Source organism: Myotis brandtii, unplaced genomic scaffold, assembly GCF_000412655.1.
Source record: "Myotis brandtii unplaced genomic scaffold, ASM41265v1 scaffold278, whole genome shotgun sequence".
Lineage (NCBI taxonomy): Eukaryota > Metazoa > Chordata > Mammalia > Chiroptera > Vespertilionidae > Myotis > Myotis brandtii.
In genome coordinates, this window is record NW_005360594.1 from 547545 (window position 1) to 565851 (window position 18307).

General features: G+C 46.9%; 1 protein-coding gene across 2 annotated transcripts in view; it reads left to right on the forward strand.

Annotated features, from left to right (window-relative positions):
* The window catches only part of MGAT5 (mannosyl (alpha-1,6-)-glycoprotein beta-1,6-N-acetyl-glucosaminyltransferase), a 302502-nt gene that overhangs the window by 276188 nt on the left and 8007 nt on the right, over positions 1-18307 (forward strand). For both annotated transcript variants that reach the window (XM_005868854.2, XM_005868853.2), the window contains 2 exons: positions 5464-5580; positions 8958-9032. In XM_005868854.2, coding sequence (XP_005868916.1) covers positions 5464-5580; positions 8958-9032 — 192 coding nt within the window. The remainder of the gene's footprint in view (positions 1-5463; positions 5581-8957; positions 9033-18307) is intronic.

Genomic DNA, 18307 nt, shown 5'->3' on the forward strand with positions numbered 1-18307 from the left:
AGAGAGAGAGAGAGAGAGAGAGAGAGAGAGAGAGAGAGAGAAACATTAATGTGAGAAACTTTGAGAGGTTGCCTCCCATAAGTACCTGACCAGGGATTGAACCCAGTATGTGCTCTGACCAGGAACCAAACCCCCAACCTTTTGGTGTACTGGACGATGCTCCAACCAACTGAGCCACCCACCAGGGCTTGCCCATTTATTTTTACTATGTATCAGTGGATCTTGCCTGTAGCAACTATTACTGTGGTGCTCTAATGGTGATTTTCTTTTCCCTCATCTTGATTTCTTTTTAATGCCTCAAAAGCAAGGAAACCCATCTCTTTCCTTACTGCAGTTTTTATAGACAAGCCTTTGAGAAATGATTGATCTTAGACTGTGTTGACAACTGTCACCTTTTCATTAGTGATAATTGTAAAGATTTTGATGCCACTTTGTTACAAGTGAGTACATTTTCCTGAAAAAAACAAACAAACAAAAACAAATGGACAATTAAATACAGTCTAACTATTTCCCAGTGAATTATGTAATACTAGAGGCCCAGTGCACAAAATTCGTGCACTCGGGGGTGGGGTGGTTCCTCAACCCAGCCTACGCCGCCTCGCAGTCCAGGAGGCCTCGGGGGATGTCCAACTGACGGCTTAGGCCCCATATGCCCCCTGGTGGTCAGTGCGCGTCATAGCGAACTGTCATTCCGCCATTCGGTCGATTTGCATAATAGCCTTTTATTATGGCTGAGCGGTGCTCCCCCTGTGGGATCGAGCCAAAACTGGCTCTCCAACATCCCTTGAGGTGCCCCAGATTGCGAGAGGGCTCAGTCCAGGCTGAGGGACCCCACCAGGGCACATTCGGGGCTGGGGAGAGACATGGGAGGTTGGCCAGCTGAAGAGGGACCGCAGGAGGCCTCCAGGGCATGTCCAGCCCATCTCGCTCAGTCCCGATCGGCTGGACCCCAGCAGCAAGCTAACCTACTGTTTGGAGCGTCTGCCCCCTGGTGGTCAGTGCATGTCATAGCGAGTGATTGAGCGGCCTTAGCATATCATTAGCATATTATGCTTTGATTGGTTGAATGGCTGACTGGTCTACCAGACACTTAGCATATTAGACTTGTATTACATAGGATTCCAGAGACCAGATTAGCAGTATGAAGTTATTGAGAAAAGTATGTTCATTATTTTCTATCGGGTGTCACCATTTAGTAATTTGCTTTTTGTTGAGATCATGGAGGGTTTCATTCTTCATTACTTAAAAGGGGACAGGCCTTGGAGCTGCCCCCAGTCATTTAGTTCCTCCTGGCCCTTCAGAGATGAGACTGGTTACAATGGCTCTGTGGGATATTTCAGCGGTCGCTTAGCAGGTGACCTCACACAGGTGACTCCATTGGTCCTGGCTCTCAGGGAGGCCCGGGATGCAGAAGGTCAGTTGGCAGGTGTCCATGGTGCCCTACAGGGTCCATGGTACCAGTCGCTGCATAATCAATGGAAATGTATAGAAATACTAGTATAGTTAAGTCAATGAAGGCAGGAAGCTACCTTGGAGCTGTGCCAGGTGGAGTGTGTGCTGGGTTAACTGAGGAGGGTGGGGAGGAGCTGTGCTTTAAAGGGGAAGAAGAAGAGTGGGGTTCAAGCCTCAGGGGCATGAGTGCTAGCACGTTGAAGGAAACCCAAGGTCACTTTACGTTATGCAGAAGGGCAGTTTCCATATTCTGTCCAGCTCCTCCTCTGCTGGAGACTCTCAGCCCAGAGAGCAGACTGGAGCCAGCACTATTGCACAGTCTTGAGAGGAGCCAGTGAACTTGACCTCATGGCCCGGCAGGCCACCCCACTCTGTCCCTTTAGCTCACAAAAGCCACAGAATTTCCCTAAGCAAAGACTCTTTTAATTGGGAAACAGGTATCAATAATTCTACAGATTTCTAAGGAGCAAAAATCCCTAGAAATTACCTCCCCCTCCCCCCTGCAGAAAATTTTTAACCCAAGTGTGTATAATTACATAGCTATCTTTTGTGCCAATGCTAGTTTCAAGTTAAGCAACAATTGATTCACATAAATTGCATGTCTCTTCTTTGCCTTCATTCGAAGAAAATGTCTATATTCTTCTGTTTTTAGAGAACAAAAAAACTTTGTCTTTATTTTTTGCATTGGACCAATTTTTAAAACCACATGTGCACTGAGGAGAAAAAGTTCCATAATGCCGGAAATAATGTGGTCAGTTCGCAGTATACTTTAAATGTAGTATAAATTGGATTTTTATCTTTATATTAGGAAACATATTAGTAGATTCTCGATCATTTTTATGACATTTTATAAACCATTAGAAATTCTCTAGCTTCGGGGGGAGGGGTCTTTATTTTTTGTGGGGTTTTTGGTGTGTTTTTTTTCCCATAAAGGGAACTTATGTCCTCCTTGGAAATTTAATAGCCGCTCTGAAGTAATGTCTCACATTTAATAACATTTTCATTACTTTTACAAACTGTACTCCAGTAAATTTACTGATTGATATACAAGGAAGTAACTCAGATCAGACGGTTCTCAATAAATTAACAAGAAGGAACATAACATTCAGAGGGGGAATAATGAATCACAAAATGCCTTACTCCTAAAATTAAGTAGCCCTCAATAAACGTAAATGCATAAGATTATAATGGCTCTGCATTTTGTATTTTCCAAGTACTTAGAACAGCCTTATAAATAAGCAGGGGCCTGCAAAGGGCCGGGAGAGACTGCTGATGTGTGAGTGGCCAACTGGTGGCACACGTGGCAGCCTGACCTCACCCTGTTCCAGTGTAAGGATCAGCTATGTAGCTCGTCTGGGCCACAAAATGAATATGCTGTGACGTTTTGCTCGTTGTCAGAAAAGGTCTAATACAGATAGAAGCTCAGTCAGGGTTTTTTTTTAGGTTGGCAAGTTTTAAGAGAGCGATGGAAAGACTGGTGTTTACGTTGGGTTTTTTTGGTCTTTGTCTTAAGAACCCAATAGCGTCTTTTAATATCATCACTTTCCTTTCTGTGTAAAGCCAATAAGTTGTTGAAAGGTCTAGATTTGAATTTGCTCAGCCACTTTGTAGCTGCAGTTGCAACCGCCTTTAGGCCTCACAATCCTCCTGGATACACGAGAAACCTGAGAACTGATGCATGTCAAGCAATGAGCACGGTGCCTGGCTTCATCCATATGTACTAAACCTACAGTATGTGCTGAGGGAAGCAAATGCTATTTCCATAGCTCCCAGCCTGTGGCATTCTGTGGGTTCTATTCCTCACCAGGAGTCTGAGCAGAAGAAGAGGGTCGGTGTTGCGGGGAGGAGAACTGAGCAAGCTAGCGAGAGGCGCGACTCCGCAGAGGAGGCGAGTGAAGTCTGGTGTACCTGCACCTCGGGCACCAGGGAGGGCCTGGGTTTGAGACTCTGACTTGGCTGCCCTGAGTAGTTCATGCCCACCATCTGTGTGGTAGGATACAAAGAACGGTGACACAAGCCATGAGAGGCGCCGGTTCAATCCCATCCTCTGAGCATATGGGGGTCAGAACCAAAGAAGAGAGCCAGCGTGGCCTCCATGCAAGGGGCCTTGCCCCCAACAGGCCCAGTGCCTCCTTTTATTACACAATGAATAGAACGTCCACTTTTCTCCTCCTGAAGTGAAATATGTAAATAATATGCCTTGCCTGTGTATACAATTTCTAAAAAGGATTCTCTAACTCTAATATAAGAAAGAAATGAAAGCAAAATAATTTACAATAAGGTAATACGTATCTCAGTGTGCATGTAGTCAAGAAATACTAATGTGTGCCCAAGAACTACACAGAAGACACATGACATTCACCCCTCTCTCCAGGAATAAGTTTGTATCTAAGAGAAATAAAACACGCAGCCAAATCTCATCAGCTCTTTGCTTATAACTGACGTGAAATAGGAGCTAAATAAAAAGTCCCTATATATATAGTCACGTCCATACACAGTTGACATTAATGGGGTGGCTGCAAATGCAGACTGATTTGGGAATGGCATACTGGAGGTTCAGATCCTCCCAGTGAAGTTGACTTGTGCTGCCGTTTTTTTCTGAAACAACACAGCTTATTGGTGGCGTTCCAAATAAAACAGAGTACAAGCATCCCTGATTTACATGGCGGTTGTGTGCCAAGCAAATTCGGTGTATATTACAGCTGTGCCAAAGAGTCAGGGCTGTGAACCCTCAGGAAAGCCCACCAGGCAGGTGCGAGCTGTGCAGGGTTGGACACTCTGCCTTGCGCACAGCTGTCGTGCACATCACCAGGTGCCTGGCATCCTGGTCTCACCTACCCATTAAGAATGGCACCCCCAGGCTTCGTGAGAACTGAAAACGCTCCCACAAATGCCAAGAATGCCCCCTTCACACCATAACCTTAAAGGGAAACAAGAATAAAGCTGAAAACTCATTAGAGGGGTGAGTTTAGCTGTCTCGAAGAATGGGCCCTTTAAGATCTGAGAATCACCAGCGTTCATACCGGGTTTTTCTGGCCACCCTTTCTTCTCAAAACAAAGCCCTCTTTGGAGCAAACACTGGCCTTACCTTGCTTTTCTGAATCCATATTGTCTTTATAAAAATAGAGTCCTTCATTGTTGTGCTAATGATTACTCCTGAAACCATCCCAAATCCCCCGATTTTCTGGCAGCATTAGTTCTGTCTGTCACCATCACTCATCTCCTGTGACTTTAAGGCCTTGTAATTTTCCTGTGCTTGTCTGTCTATTCTAACCAGTGTCTTTTAACTCAGACAGGTTTGATCGGGGTGATTTCAGGGCTGCAATATGATGGAGGGTAGTAAACCTTCATTATTTCTTGGTGCGATATTGGGGGTGAAGTCACTGTGACATCCTCCATGCCTCCTGGTTGTGACATGCCAGCTCTTCTTTCCGAGTGGGATTCGAGATGTGGAACCATTGCCGGGTTTGCCTCCCAGACCTCACCGCCTCTGGCAAGGCCATGGCCAACATGCCACCCATCCCAGGGCCTCCAGGAGCCCCTCCAAAGTCCTGGGTCCCATCTCAAAGGGTCCAGGATAGCCCTGGGCATCTGTCTTTTAAAACATCCCACATTGATCAATGTTTCTCTCTCATCGATGTTTTTAACTCTCTCTACCCTTCTCCCTTCCTCTCTGTAAAAAATCAATAAAATATATTTAAAAAAAAAAAACATCCCACATGAACCTGTTAGGATGACGCTGACTCAGTTTCCTTATCTGCACCTGTTAATGCCTTGCCTACGCATCCAGATGTTTTGGGTGGGCCCAAGAAATATCCCACTAGCTCAATGGTTTATTGTGACCTACTAATAGTTTACTTAGGAGGTTCTGATGGCCAAGGAAGGGCAGAACAAGTATCTTGTTACTTGTGCAAGTGCAATTTGGTACCATAAAAAGCCTAACACCTCATCTAGCACAGAAGGTTTTTTTTAAAAGTGTGTGAGACTGAGGTTTTGTCTTTTCTTTTTTAGCTGACATCTCAGCATCCATATGCTGAGGTTTTCATTGGCCGGCCCCACGTCTGGACTGTTGACCTTGACAATCAGAAGGAAGTGGAAGACGCAGTGAAAGCAATTCTAAGTCAGAAGGTTGTTTCTTTTATTTCATCCCCCCTCCCTCCTCCCCCACATTTGTAATGTGAACTGAAAAGTGTGGGAAGTATCACAGGCCCTTTGACCAATGAGAACATTTCCGTGTCAGCTTAACTCTGGAATCAGAAAATAGCCAAGCCGTAAGACGTGGCCTGGGGACCTCATGGGTGTTCTGTGAAGTGGAAACAGAGCTGGTGTCCACATGTGTGTGGTTCTGCAAACCCTGTGACAGGACTCCTGGATCCCAGACACAGAAATAGGAGCTCGAATTAGAGGACTTGCTTAGTGACTAATTATGTAGCTCTCACAAAGACCCGAAAAGATAGCCTTGCTCTTCTACAAAAACAATGAGGATAAGGAATATTTAAGGAAATACTGGGACATGTTTTGATATAGCATCTATTCATTTGGCTTTTCTACCTAAACATGTTCTAGAATTTCATATAAGTAACTAACATCTCTGGACTCTCTTGATCAATTCAGCAGACATTTATGAAGTCCCTGCTGCACACTCAGCGCCCTCTGAGCCACTCTAGGGGATGCCCACTTCCATGAACATGGTTGAGGCTGGCTGCCTGCCTGTAGGAAGCTTCCACCATGTAGGAAAGGGTTAAGTTACTCTCTCTCCCACCCCCAGGAATGTCGTGGACTCTGTCCGGTAAACCCTTCCCCTGCACTCATCCTTTCAGAGCACTTTTTCCCATTGTAGTTTTTTAAGAGAAGCTTTATGGGCGTGGCTGAGAAAGACTGTAATCAGACAGCTGGGGTTCAGGTTCCAGCTCTGCCACATACAGCAGCACCCCCTCAGGCAGTTATTTAGCCTTCTGAGTATCAGTTTCCTCATCTTTGTTGTAGGCTAATATTATGTACTTTAGAGAACAGTTGTGAAGATTTAGTGAATATAAAGAGCTTAAGTGCAGTCTACCACCTGGTATGCGGTTGGTTAGTATTATTAAGTCAATATTAGTATTACATATATAATAATATACTGTCCTTATCTTTGTCATTGATAGTCTGGATTTCCACTAGACTCTAAGAAACATGAAAGCAGTGACTATATCTGTCTCACTTTTATATTCTCAAAACCCAGCACACCTGATGGATGGAGAGAGGGAGGAATAGATGTTTGCAGATTATGTTCTGTGCCCATAACAGCATGCAAACGATTGAGGAGTGCAAGTGGAGAGAGATTTCTGGAAAGTGCAGCACATCAAAAGCCTCAGCAGAAAGGCATGCCCATGGGGATGGAAGGGCTTCCTTCTTTCTTGAGTCTCCCGGCAACTTAGTAAATTCATTTCCTGGGACTGCCATACAAAGAACCACAAACTCAGTGGCTTAAACCACAGAAATGTATTTCCTCACGATTTTAGAGGCTAGATGTTGGCATGTCCATGGTCCCTTCAGAGCCCCTAGTAGAGGACCCTTCCTTGTGTCTTCCACCTTCTGGTGGCTCAGGTGTTCCTTGACTTCAGCTGCTGCACTTGAACCTCTATCTTAGTCATCACATGGCAGTCTCCATGTGTGTGTGTGTGTGTGTGTGTGTGTGTGTGTGTGTGTGTGTGTGTCTTCTCTACTTCTTAAAAGGACATCAGTCATATGGATTAAGGCCCATCAAATCCAGGATGACATCATCTTAACTCGATTACATCTACAAAGATCCTGTTTCCAAAAAAAGATCACATTCACAGGTACTGGGAGGTAGGACTTCATCATATATTTTCGGGGACTTCATACAACCCACATACTTAGTTAAGTGCCCATCTCCTTTAAGAGGAGTAATTTAAAAGCTAATATAGAGGCAGAAAATCGTGGATCATGGAGTCCTTCTTTTGTCAAACAAAAGTCGAAGGGGAATGAATGTCTGCTACATAAGGCACTCTGTAGTGGGCACTGAATTCCATCTGCTCACTCCTACGTGATGCTGGCCCTGTTCACTCCATGAAACTTAAGTGCTCCACATTATAGAACCCTGATCAACCTTTTTCATCTTATTCCAACCTATGTAGGCCACGTAATGGAAAACAAGTAATTATAATAGTAGCTGATACAGAGAGAACCTCTTTTTACACATGTAGAGTCTTTCTGTATACCTTTATGAGCTTCATCCCATTCAATCCTTCATTTGAGAAGATTAAGATTTAAGGAAATTAAGTAGTTTACTCAAGATCACACAATTAGTAAGTAGTAAAACCTGGATTGACCCCTAGGTTTTTTAGACTAGTTTGTTAAGATTTAAAACAAAAATCATTTAATGAAGTACAATAAAGGGAAAGATAAGGTAGGAAAGAGAGATGAAGTAAGGAATGAGATTAATACCAAAACTATTACCTTGAAATCCTTCCACTTGTTAGAAATGGATCAGAAATCTGGTGCCAAGCCTTCTCATCTATAACTACAAGATTTCAAATTACACAACAATAAAAAAAAGCAAGAAAACATGACCCATCATTAAGAGAGGAAACATGAATAAAATCAGACCTAGAGATAGCCCAGGAGTTGGAATTATCATATAGCCCCTTTAAAATGCTAAGATCAGTACATTAAAAGACTTGGTGAAAAAGGTGGACAGCATAAGTGAAGAGAGGGGGAATTTCAGGAGAGAGCTGGAAACTTTTTAAAAGCCAAATGAGAAAATGCTGGTACTGAAAACACAGGTTCAGAAATGAAGAACTCTTTCAGTGGGCTTATCATTGGACAGTACACAGCAGAGGAAAATATCAATGAACTTGAAGACTTCTTAATAGAAATTATCCAGGTTGAAACCCAGAGAGAAAATGGAGGAGAAGGAGGGGAGATAATGGGAAGTTCCCAAAGCCAGCAGGAACCACACGGTGTGGCCAGCAGGCATCCTTCCTGTGGCCATATGAGTAACAGCCCTATTTCCACCAAACAGGGTGACCAAAACTTCTCCCGCTTCTCCACGATAGCCCTGCTTGGGTTTGTCCGTGACTGGATGTGATACCAGCATTCCCTTTCATTCCACTCCATGGATGCTGCCCCAAGGGCTTACCTTCTTGAAGGGAATCTCCCCACCATTTGCTGAATGCCTACTCAGTGCTGGGCACTGAACTAATGCTTTACTCCCCTCTCCCCCTATATAATCTTCACCACAGCTTCGAAGAGATAGGTTTTTCTCATCACTGTTTCACACATGAAACCCTGAGGCTCAGAGATGTAAGGTAAGTGGCTCAGGGTGCCACAGTTAGTAAGGAGCAGTGAGTGTGTGAACCCAGGACTCTCGACTTCCAAGTTCATAGCCGTAGCCCCTCACAAGGCTGACACAGGCATCGGCACTGAGTGTGAGTCCGAGGAGGACTGGGTGTTGCCTGTTCCTGTGTCTCCCTCTTTTGTGATACCGTGTTCTGTGTCTGCAGATCGAGCCGTACATGCCGTATGAGTTCACGTGTGAGGGGGTGCTGCAGAGAATCAACGCCTTCATTGAGAAGCAGGTGAGGCTCTCCGGAAGTCCATATGTCTCCGTGTCCTGCTTCCTATTAAGGGCGCACCATGTTTCTGGGGTCCTTTTCCTGATTTGAAAGGCTCCAGAGGCTGGATAATGGTTTTTTGGAATTCTGAAGCAGGCCCTCTTGTGATCACCCAGGAGTCAGTCTGTCATTGGGGGAAGAATGTTCTTTATGACAGTGGAGGCCAAATGAGAACTGAGGGAAGAAACTGGATGGTCAAGATGAAAACCCGCTTGACCATCACACCTGCACCTGCCCACGCTCTGAGAGGCGTCACAGAGACCTGGTGGGGAGGGGACAATGAGACAGCTCCCTGGTCTTGCCTATGGTCATTCCTCGCCCTAAGTAAGGCCAGGATGGGAGCCTGTGGTTTCTAAGCATTCCTTTAATAAATGTCCTGTCATTCCAAATATGTTAGGACTTCTCAAACATCAAGATGGTTTTCAAACATCTTTTAAAGCATGACCCCTTTTCAAGTGAAACTTGACATGAAACCTAAGTTATATAAAGCAGATAAAAGCAGAACTTTATTTGCACACCAGGGAGGGTCGGGGAGGGTTCGTAAGTCCCATGACCCCATCAGAGTGTGGAAGCTGTGGCCCATGCTCATGGAAGTAAAGGCCAAGCTTGTCACTGCTATCATTTATAACAATTTAATTCCTTAGACTTCAAAAGCAACACGGAGCTAGAAATAGACAGACTGAGAGCCCCTGTGGGTAGCGGAGTATGAACTCCTTGACCAGAGTCCAGAAATAGGGGCTCCTCTTCAAGGGCAAAGCAGAGGCCTTGGGGTGATCAAGAAGCCTTTACACAATAGGGGGTGAGGATTGTGCAGCCTCAAATGGAAACGGTACATTGAAAATGTAAGAGGCAAAGATCACGGGCCCAATGTAGGCTTCAGAGGAACGATTTGGGTTGACGGAGTGGTGAGCTGTGGACAGGCCTGTGCTGCTGCCGGACAGGGAGAGCTGGGGGCGGAGGCTGCAGGGTGGCAGTCTGGGCTTCTGATTTTTGGGGGGACCCACGGGATGGTACGCTCTGCAGCCAGCCACCTGGGCCCCAATCCCAGCACCACCACTTTCTGGTCCTATGACTTAGGTGTGTTACTCAGCTTCTGCCTTAGTTTCCTCCCCTTTGAAATAAGAATAGTAATAGAATGGCTAGGGCTGATGGTGGCATTAAATGTGAGCTAGTACATGGGAAGTGCTTAGACCAGGGCTGGCACAGTGCTCAATAAATGCAAACTAATATGCTGATTGCTCATACATTACAGCATGTGTAATATTGTATTATATTCTTACATAAGTGTTTTATTATTATAATACGTTATACAGTATTACCCATCAGACTTCACCACGAGAGCTAAGCATTTGAATTATTATCCTTCAGTTTTTGTATGACACCTAAATTAAGAATGACAGTATAATCATCCTAACCCTCACAGCCATTTACCTACAGACTCTGCCATGTATGCCAGGCTCACCATCTCATTTAATTCTCACGTAATCCTGGGAGGTGGCAGGAGCAGCCCCATCCTCTGGAGGCTCACAACCCTGGAATCAAGGCGGATGCTGGGCCGGTGGGAGCTCAAGCTGCACCCACGGCATTGTGGGGCCAGGCCACAGCAGGTGGCCCAGAGCTGCGCTGCCCATGTTGTCAACTCAGGGAGCTCCGGTCCTTCCTGAAGGGGGACAGGGCTCTGTGACCTCCCCCGGCAGTGAATTTTAAGAGGGCTCTTACCAACGGCAGGGGAGGCTTCCTGAGGTTCTACCAGGATCCCTGCTCCTAAACCCCACCTCCTCCTCTCCTGTCTCCACTTCCTCTCAGGGAAAAGGGCTACTCACCACCACAAGTGAAAAGACTCTTTATCAAGTTTATACGAAGGCTTTTATTTTTTTCTTTCCTAAGACTCTTGAATCCCAGCTAGTCCTTAGAAGTCCTTATGTGGCCTGTTCTCTGTAAATCTATTACTCGGCTTCCTTTCGGACACAAAGGCCACACTCCCCAAACCTTGCTAAATGCTGCCTGATGCAGGGGCCATGCCAGCTTGCTCACCTCTCAATGCCACGTGCCTGGGCCTCTGCCTGGCACACAGTAGGTGCACTATAACTCCCCATTGAAGGAATGAATGAGTGAGAGGCTGAGTTTGGTTTGTTTTGTTTGTTTTTCATGTGTACCAGGAAGCTCATCTTGGACCTATGATTGGAAAACAGGTCACTTAGACATGCTGGTGAAACTGCCCTTTCACTCCACCTCCTGGGTGGGACTTCTCTGCAGAGCTCTGTGGCTCACAGACACCCAGAGCTCTTTCTTGCCTGCTGCTGTTCATTCATCCGCTCTGCAAAGATGTCAGCTGTGTGCTGTGAACCCCCAGCCCTGTGCTGTGGGCTCCCGGCCATGTGCTGGGAGTTGGGGAAGCAAAGATGTCCAAGAACTAGCCCCTGTCCTCAGGTAGCTTCAGCTGTCACAGAGAAGCCAGTCAGAGCCACAGGCCACGCCTCTGGTGTAGGTTACGCCCTGTGATAGTGATATGACCAGGATGCTTTGGGGTGCTTGGCTCAGAGATTCTCTCCCGAGGCATTTGCAAGAGATGAGTCCTGGAGGCAGACTGGGGCTACGGGGAGGATGGAGGAAAAAACGAAGAGAAATGGAGGTGAATTATTGGAACTTTAGTTGTGGCTGAAGGGAGAGGCGGATGAAGGATGAGGCTGGAGGAGGAGGCAGATCATACAACGACGCTGAGGCTCAGCCGAAGATTTCAGATTTGATCGTGGAACAACAAGGAAGTGAAGGCTTAACGGCCAGGTGAGGGCCATGATGCTGTCAGACTGGGGTTTGGGAAAATCACTCTAAGCATCTTCTAGGTGTTTCTTATTAAGCATCTCCCAGTGCTGCAAAAGGCAGTAAAGGGGCTGTTCTGAGTTTACCCCGGGCCTCTGAGGGTTTCATTGGGAAGGTGAAGCCAGAACCCCACTGGCTGGCAGATGGGTCCTCTGCCTGGAACGACCGCCTCTGGCCCCAGCCGGAGCTTTGGGGTTCCTTGTGTTTGCAGCTAGAGGGCCATATTCAAAGAGCAGTGGGGCTCAGAGCGGTGTGTCTGGTTTGAACAAGAAACCTCAAGCTCTGAAGAGGTGGTAGCCCCTCACGCTTCCCCAGGGACCGCAGCTCTAATTAGGCTGATATCTGCCTGCAAGTCCTCCTGTGATCTGCAGGGAACAAGGAAGCTTTCATCTCAGAGCCCTTTCAAAGTGCCTGTCAGCTCCTCCCGGCAGCTGGAGCAGAGGGAGCCGATTGGCAGCAATTGCGAGAGCCCCGGGCTGCAGCGTGCGGTGGAGCTGCTGGCAGCAGGGAACCTGCCTCCACGCCCGCCAAGCCCGCTGGAGCCCCCAACGGAAAGAATCCTGGCTCCGGGGAAACCGCCTGCTTTCCCCTTCAATGTCCTTGCCTCCCCTGCGCTGTACTAAAAATGCTGATTTGGATTGCAAGCTCTTTTAAATCATCTCTCTAACTGAGGTCCTGTCTCCAGCAGCAGGGGTTGGTGGACAGGCCACAATCCCTGGTGACCTGAGACCAAGAGCACTGTCTTCCCTCACCTGAGCAGGTCCAGGCTGTGACGGCTCTCAGTGTTCATTTCCTGGGAGAGACTTAGGTATCTGCCTCGAGCCGGAGAGTAAGCGGGTTCTTGTAAAGGAATGTTCAGATTGGTTTCTGAAAACCATACCTATGCTCTTCGACACTATTTCCTACTTGCGGTATAGACCCTATAAATATGGAGGGTGGTTGTGCTCCTATTATTTTGCAAAGCACTGTGTAATTCATGTGAGAAGCATTTTGGAGATAGGGAAGAAAAAAACGAGTTAACTCCAGGAGCCACTGTGGAATCAGCTTTAGTTCCGGGAAATGGGCTCATTGGAGCCCATCTTGAACCCCTTGGGGAGTAAGGACATAGCTGGTAGTGAATCTGGGTAGCGGTGGGAATGGTGGAGGTGACAGGCTGCAGGGCAAGAAGAAAAGGAATTGAAAAGCGAAGAGGTTATCACTAGTGTGAGGAATGTTTGCTGTTTGCCCAGCCATTGCTGATCCCAGCGAGACTGGGCAGGTAATGATTGAGCAGCGAAGTTTCCTAACCTCACTGCTGTTTCTCTTCTGTGCAGTGGGGATCATACTCCCTACCCCTTAGGGCTGGTGGAGGAATCAGTAGATTAATAAATACATGTTTAGGGCTAATACAGTGCCTGACACAGAATAAATCCTCTGAAGGCCTTAGCTACTCACCACTAAAGGAGCCCAGAAACTAACCAAGGTGTGTTTTTCAAACAGCCTCATTGAGGTATAGTTGTCAAACCTTAAAATTCACTCCTTGTAAGGATGCAATTCAGTGTTGTTGTTGTTTTTTTAAGAAATTGATAGTTGTGCCGTTAGCTTGACAGTCTAGTCTGATAGCTTCATCACCCCGAAAAGCTCATTTGTGCCTGTTTGCAGTCGGTCCTTGCTCCCTGACCCGAGCCCCAGGAAGTGCTGATCTGTTCTGTCTCTGTAGACGTGCCTTTGCTGGAGACTTCTGGCTTCTTTTCCTCAGCATAATGTTAGGTTCATGCACGTTAGCATGGATCCGTGCCTCATTCCTTCTTCATCGCAGACTAGTATTCCATTGTATGGATGTACACCGGTTGGTGGACATTTGGGCTATTCCCACCATCTAGCTGCTGTGAACATTCACGTGCATGTGCACGTACATTTTCCTTTCTCCTGGGCCGACTCCTAGCAGTCGAAGGAGATGGAATGTGAGAGGTTTACATGCGTGGAGATCGTTCTTGGAGATCAGTCACCACAGCTTAGTTCCCAGCCACCTTCTCTGTTGCCCCGGCGGGGAACACACTCTCCCACCACTGAGAATCAGCCCCAGGGGCACCCGTGGACGGACTTCACTCCTTTTGAGGACAGCACAGGCTGAGAATGGTGGGTGCCAACAGGCAACCGAGATATGTTAAATGTGGTCAGTCAGTCAGTATTTATTGAGCACGTCTTCTGTTCCTGGATTTCCAGCTGTGACATAAATAGTAAATGTGTCCCTTACCCTTCAAATAACTGGCCGAACTTGGCCTGAACCCCAATTTCATGACCTAGAACTTGTCCCCACTCCCCCCCACTTTTTTTTCACAAATTCCTGATCTTACTCTTAATCCTGCCTCCAGATCTATATCTGAACCTATCTTTTTGGTTCCAGACAATCTGTTTGCACCTGATCTGTCATGGATGAGTAACCCTGTTAAGGGTTTGGTTGGACTGGGTAGCTTGTGGAAAGGATCCCATCCTCTACACCCAAGGGAGGGACTGCCCCTCCACCAAGGGCTTCTCTCCGGGGAGGAGCCCACCCCCTCTTCTCTAGCTCTCTTGGTGTTTTTTTGAATAACATCGTCACCATTGCTGTCACTTAGCCTTTGTTACAAAAGCAGCAGCACCCTTAACTTTTTTGCAATAAGTTGGTGTTCATTTGTTCAGAACATTGCTTTTTCTATAAATTTGTGTTAATAAACTCCTCATTACAATTACTGCAGGAAATTTTCAGAATAGTCAAGCAAATTTAGGGAAATTTGGTGACTGGTTGAAATAATTGTTCTGTGTTCTGAGTGGGCTCATTAACCAGATTGGAAATTACTATTTATGTTTCATTCTGTGTGTATAAAGCCTCTCTTGGTTACAATATTGTTCTACTTCTGTCGAAGCTCCAAGATGCCAAACCATTAAATTCAGTTCAACAGCCCTTTATTGAGCACCAGTTATCTGCAAAGCACCCTGTTAGTGATAAGCCACTAACTCCTATTCAGCCTACAAAACCCATCTAAAATCCCCTATTATCTGGAAGCCTTCTCTGATCGCTACCACCATCACCCTTCCCCTCCCCCCAGAGTTCATTCTTTTTCTCCTCTGAGTGACTGGTGCATTCCTGTTTGGACGTCTGTTTTGTACTGTTCTTTAATTTTGTTCATGTTGGCCTCTCTTACTGTGCACAGAGCCTTTGAGCCAGAGCCTGTGCTTCATTCATGTTCTTGTTTCTTGCACCTTGGGAAGATTTGAATAGTCATTTGTAAAGTTTTGAGTGGATGATGAGAAAGCCTTCAAAGCCAGCCTGTGAGACATGAGTGATGGAGGTTTGCTGAACAGAGAAGCCAGTCTGGTCTGAAGCCATGGTCTCCCTGCTGCACGGTCCCATAGCCCCATAGCTGCTTGCCTCTGCCTTTGCTGTGCTCCTGCTCTCTGATCTCAGCACGGATCCTGCCACTCTGCTGTCACGTGGGGTGGGGGGAAGGAGGGCGGAGATCTGAAGTGGGACCCCTAAGGACTCCACCACCTGTAGGTTCTTGATTTCCCGGGAGAGAATTCAAGAGCCAGTCCGAGTGAGAAGGAAAGCAGGTTTTATTTAGGTTGAGAGAAAGAGGCCAGGTCGAGGTCCCTGGAGACAGGATGAGGGTGAGCCCGGAGCTGACTGCACCCACTGCTCCCCTGGTTGTGCATTCCTGTGTGGGCATCTGGGAGGGAAGGCGCCTGCTAAAGAAGCGCAAGGACACATCCCAGTGGCCACGGCGAACTCGAGAGTGAGTTGCGCTGGCCAGTCAGTGCTTGGGATGTGTTTATGTGTCTCCAAGGTGGGGTTGTTTCTGAACTTGGTGCCAAATTCTGCCTCCGCCTCTGGTTGGGGCAGGGGGACCTTGTTCCTACACAAATATGGTCCTTTCTGAAGTGTCCTGGCTTTGGCCCCCTGTCAGTTTTCATTATAATGAAGGTATAATGAGCTTTAGGGTCGGTCTCTGATCAATTTTTCCTCCATCTTGGATTGACCTGATTTTCGCCAGTCCTTGCTGTTGTTGACTTCTGCGACTACCCACCCCCGCCACAAACTGTTTCCCTTTGATAGTTTACCTGCCTATGATGTGATGTGGGCTTCCACTTCCTAACTCCCCCGAGAGGGTTTTCCCCAGCTTCTTTCTGTCCTGCCCCACCCCCCCTCCCAGAACTCCACAGTGGCTCCATCTCACTCTGAGGATGAGACAAAGCTTTACCTGGACCCCAAAGCTCTGTGTGTGCTGATCCCTGGAACCCCCTCCCCCCAGACCCTGTCTCCTACTTCTGGCCCCCAACACATACACTGCTCAACCCTACGGAATTCTCTGCTCCTTTTGGAACCTGTTTGACACTCCATCAGAGCCTCTGGTCTTGGTTTCCGTCTGTCCGGAATGTTTTTCACAGATACTTGTGTGGCTCCCTCTTTTACTTCCTCCTGTCTTTTCTTAAGTGTCACCTTCTTGGCCCTGGCTGGGTAGCTCGACTGGTTTGAGTGCGGTCCTGATACACCTAGGTTGTAGATTTGGTCGCCCTTCAGAGCTCATGCAAGAATCAACCAATGAATGCATCAATATGTGGAACAACAAATCTCTTTCTCTCCCTCTACCTCTCCCTCCCTCCCACTCCTCCTTCCTCTAAATAAACTAATTAATTAATTAACTAACTAATTAATTAAAATGTCACCTTCTCCATAATTCCTTATCTGGACCCTCTCATCCCCCATATCTCCATCCCTTTTCCTCACTTCATTCTTTTGAGAGCACTTATTATCTTTTAACATATTATTTATAATTCATTTCTCTGTTTTTCTGTCTCCCTCATTGACGATAAGCTATATGAAGGCAGGAGTTTGGGTTCCTTTTTAGTTTTCCACTGAGTCACCCCCAAGGGCCTAGGACAGTGCCTTGCACATAGTGACAGTAAGAGCCAACTGCAGATGGTGCTGTTTATCTCAGGTACCTTTCTGAGCACTTTACGAATTATAATTAATATAATCCCCTCTACAGCTCTAGAAAATTGGTATTTTCTGCATTTTACAGCAAAAACTGAGGCAAGATTATGTAACTAGCCAAGATCATTCTGCTAGTAAGTGGAGGAGCTAGATTCAAGCCCAGGCAGTTTGAGTTCTGAACCCTTATGCTTTCCTGCTTCCTGGCCAGTATTTTGTTGAATGAATGAGTGAATGAATGAATGAATGAATGAATGAATGCGTGAGTGGACGAATGCTTACGATGAAGAGACCGGTTGGCATTGCCATGGTAGCCTAGGCTGAGGTTGGTTGACTGAAACAAGACCTCCAGCCTCCCATGAGCACCCGGGGCCTTGATCCAGGGGTGAGAAGAAGCTTGTGAAGGGGCCTGGGCAAAGGGATGGCTCTCGTGGAGAAATTGTCATACATACTCCAGGCAACTCGACCTCTTACCTCTGGACTGTGGCAGCAAGTAATGGTCGACCTTAGAATATTACCCTTAACATTTCTAGGTGCCTCTTAAAAGCCGCCTCACTTTAGCTCACAGGAATTACATAAGGACTGAAGGACAAGTGGTATTATCCATTTTAGATGTGATAGCAGGCAGAGAGCTCAAGGGATGTCAGTGAAGTCCCCCAGCTGGGACTGTAACTGTAGCCCAGATCCCCACGCTCCTTCTGCCTTACCTGGTCCCGTGCTTACTGGGAACACCTTCAGGCCTTCCTCGCTTCAGTTTTAAGTCTTAAGAAAGTCCTGCTATTTTTACTATTGGCTCCCAAACAGACTTCTGAGAGGATGCCAGACCCCCAGTGAACCCTGAGTAAGCGTGCCTGGGGCCCGTGTGCATGTGTACTTGCGCTGAGCTCTCCGTTGAAGGGTCGTGGAGGCGGTCGGCTGCAGTGGTCTACTGAGAAGTGAGCAGATGGGACAGAGCCACCCTGCAGCGGAGCTTTGAGGGCACTTGCTTTGTGCAGATTCATGGTGTCATGTAGCCCCCGCTTCTCAGATGCACAGGCATCCCCTCTACGAGGGACAGGAAGAGGGGTGAGCACTTGTGGTCCACCTGCTGTTTGCCAGCCTTCCGCTCAGCTCCATCGCTAAGTCAGCATCACTTTCCACAGATGAGTGATGGAGCCCAGACCAGACTGGGTAGCGTGCCCAGAGCACCCCAGGGACAGCGTCAGATCCAGCCTCCTAACTTGAAGTGCCTTCCTTGGCCACATCACCTCCTAATCTAACATGGCAGAGTCTTTCTCCTCATTTATTTTACTCCTGGGACTGCTTCCCATACCACAAGAGGCTAAAAAATGAATAAGGAGCAAAGTTTCTAACTGCCTGTAGGTGTCATATAAGGAAAGACATTCTGTGGTGGTTTTTTTTGTTTTTTTTTTAAGAAAAGCTCTATGCCTGGCCAGTGTGTCTCAGTGGTTGAGCATCGACCTATGCA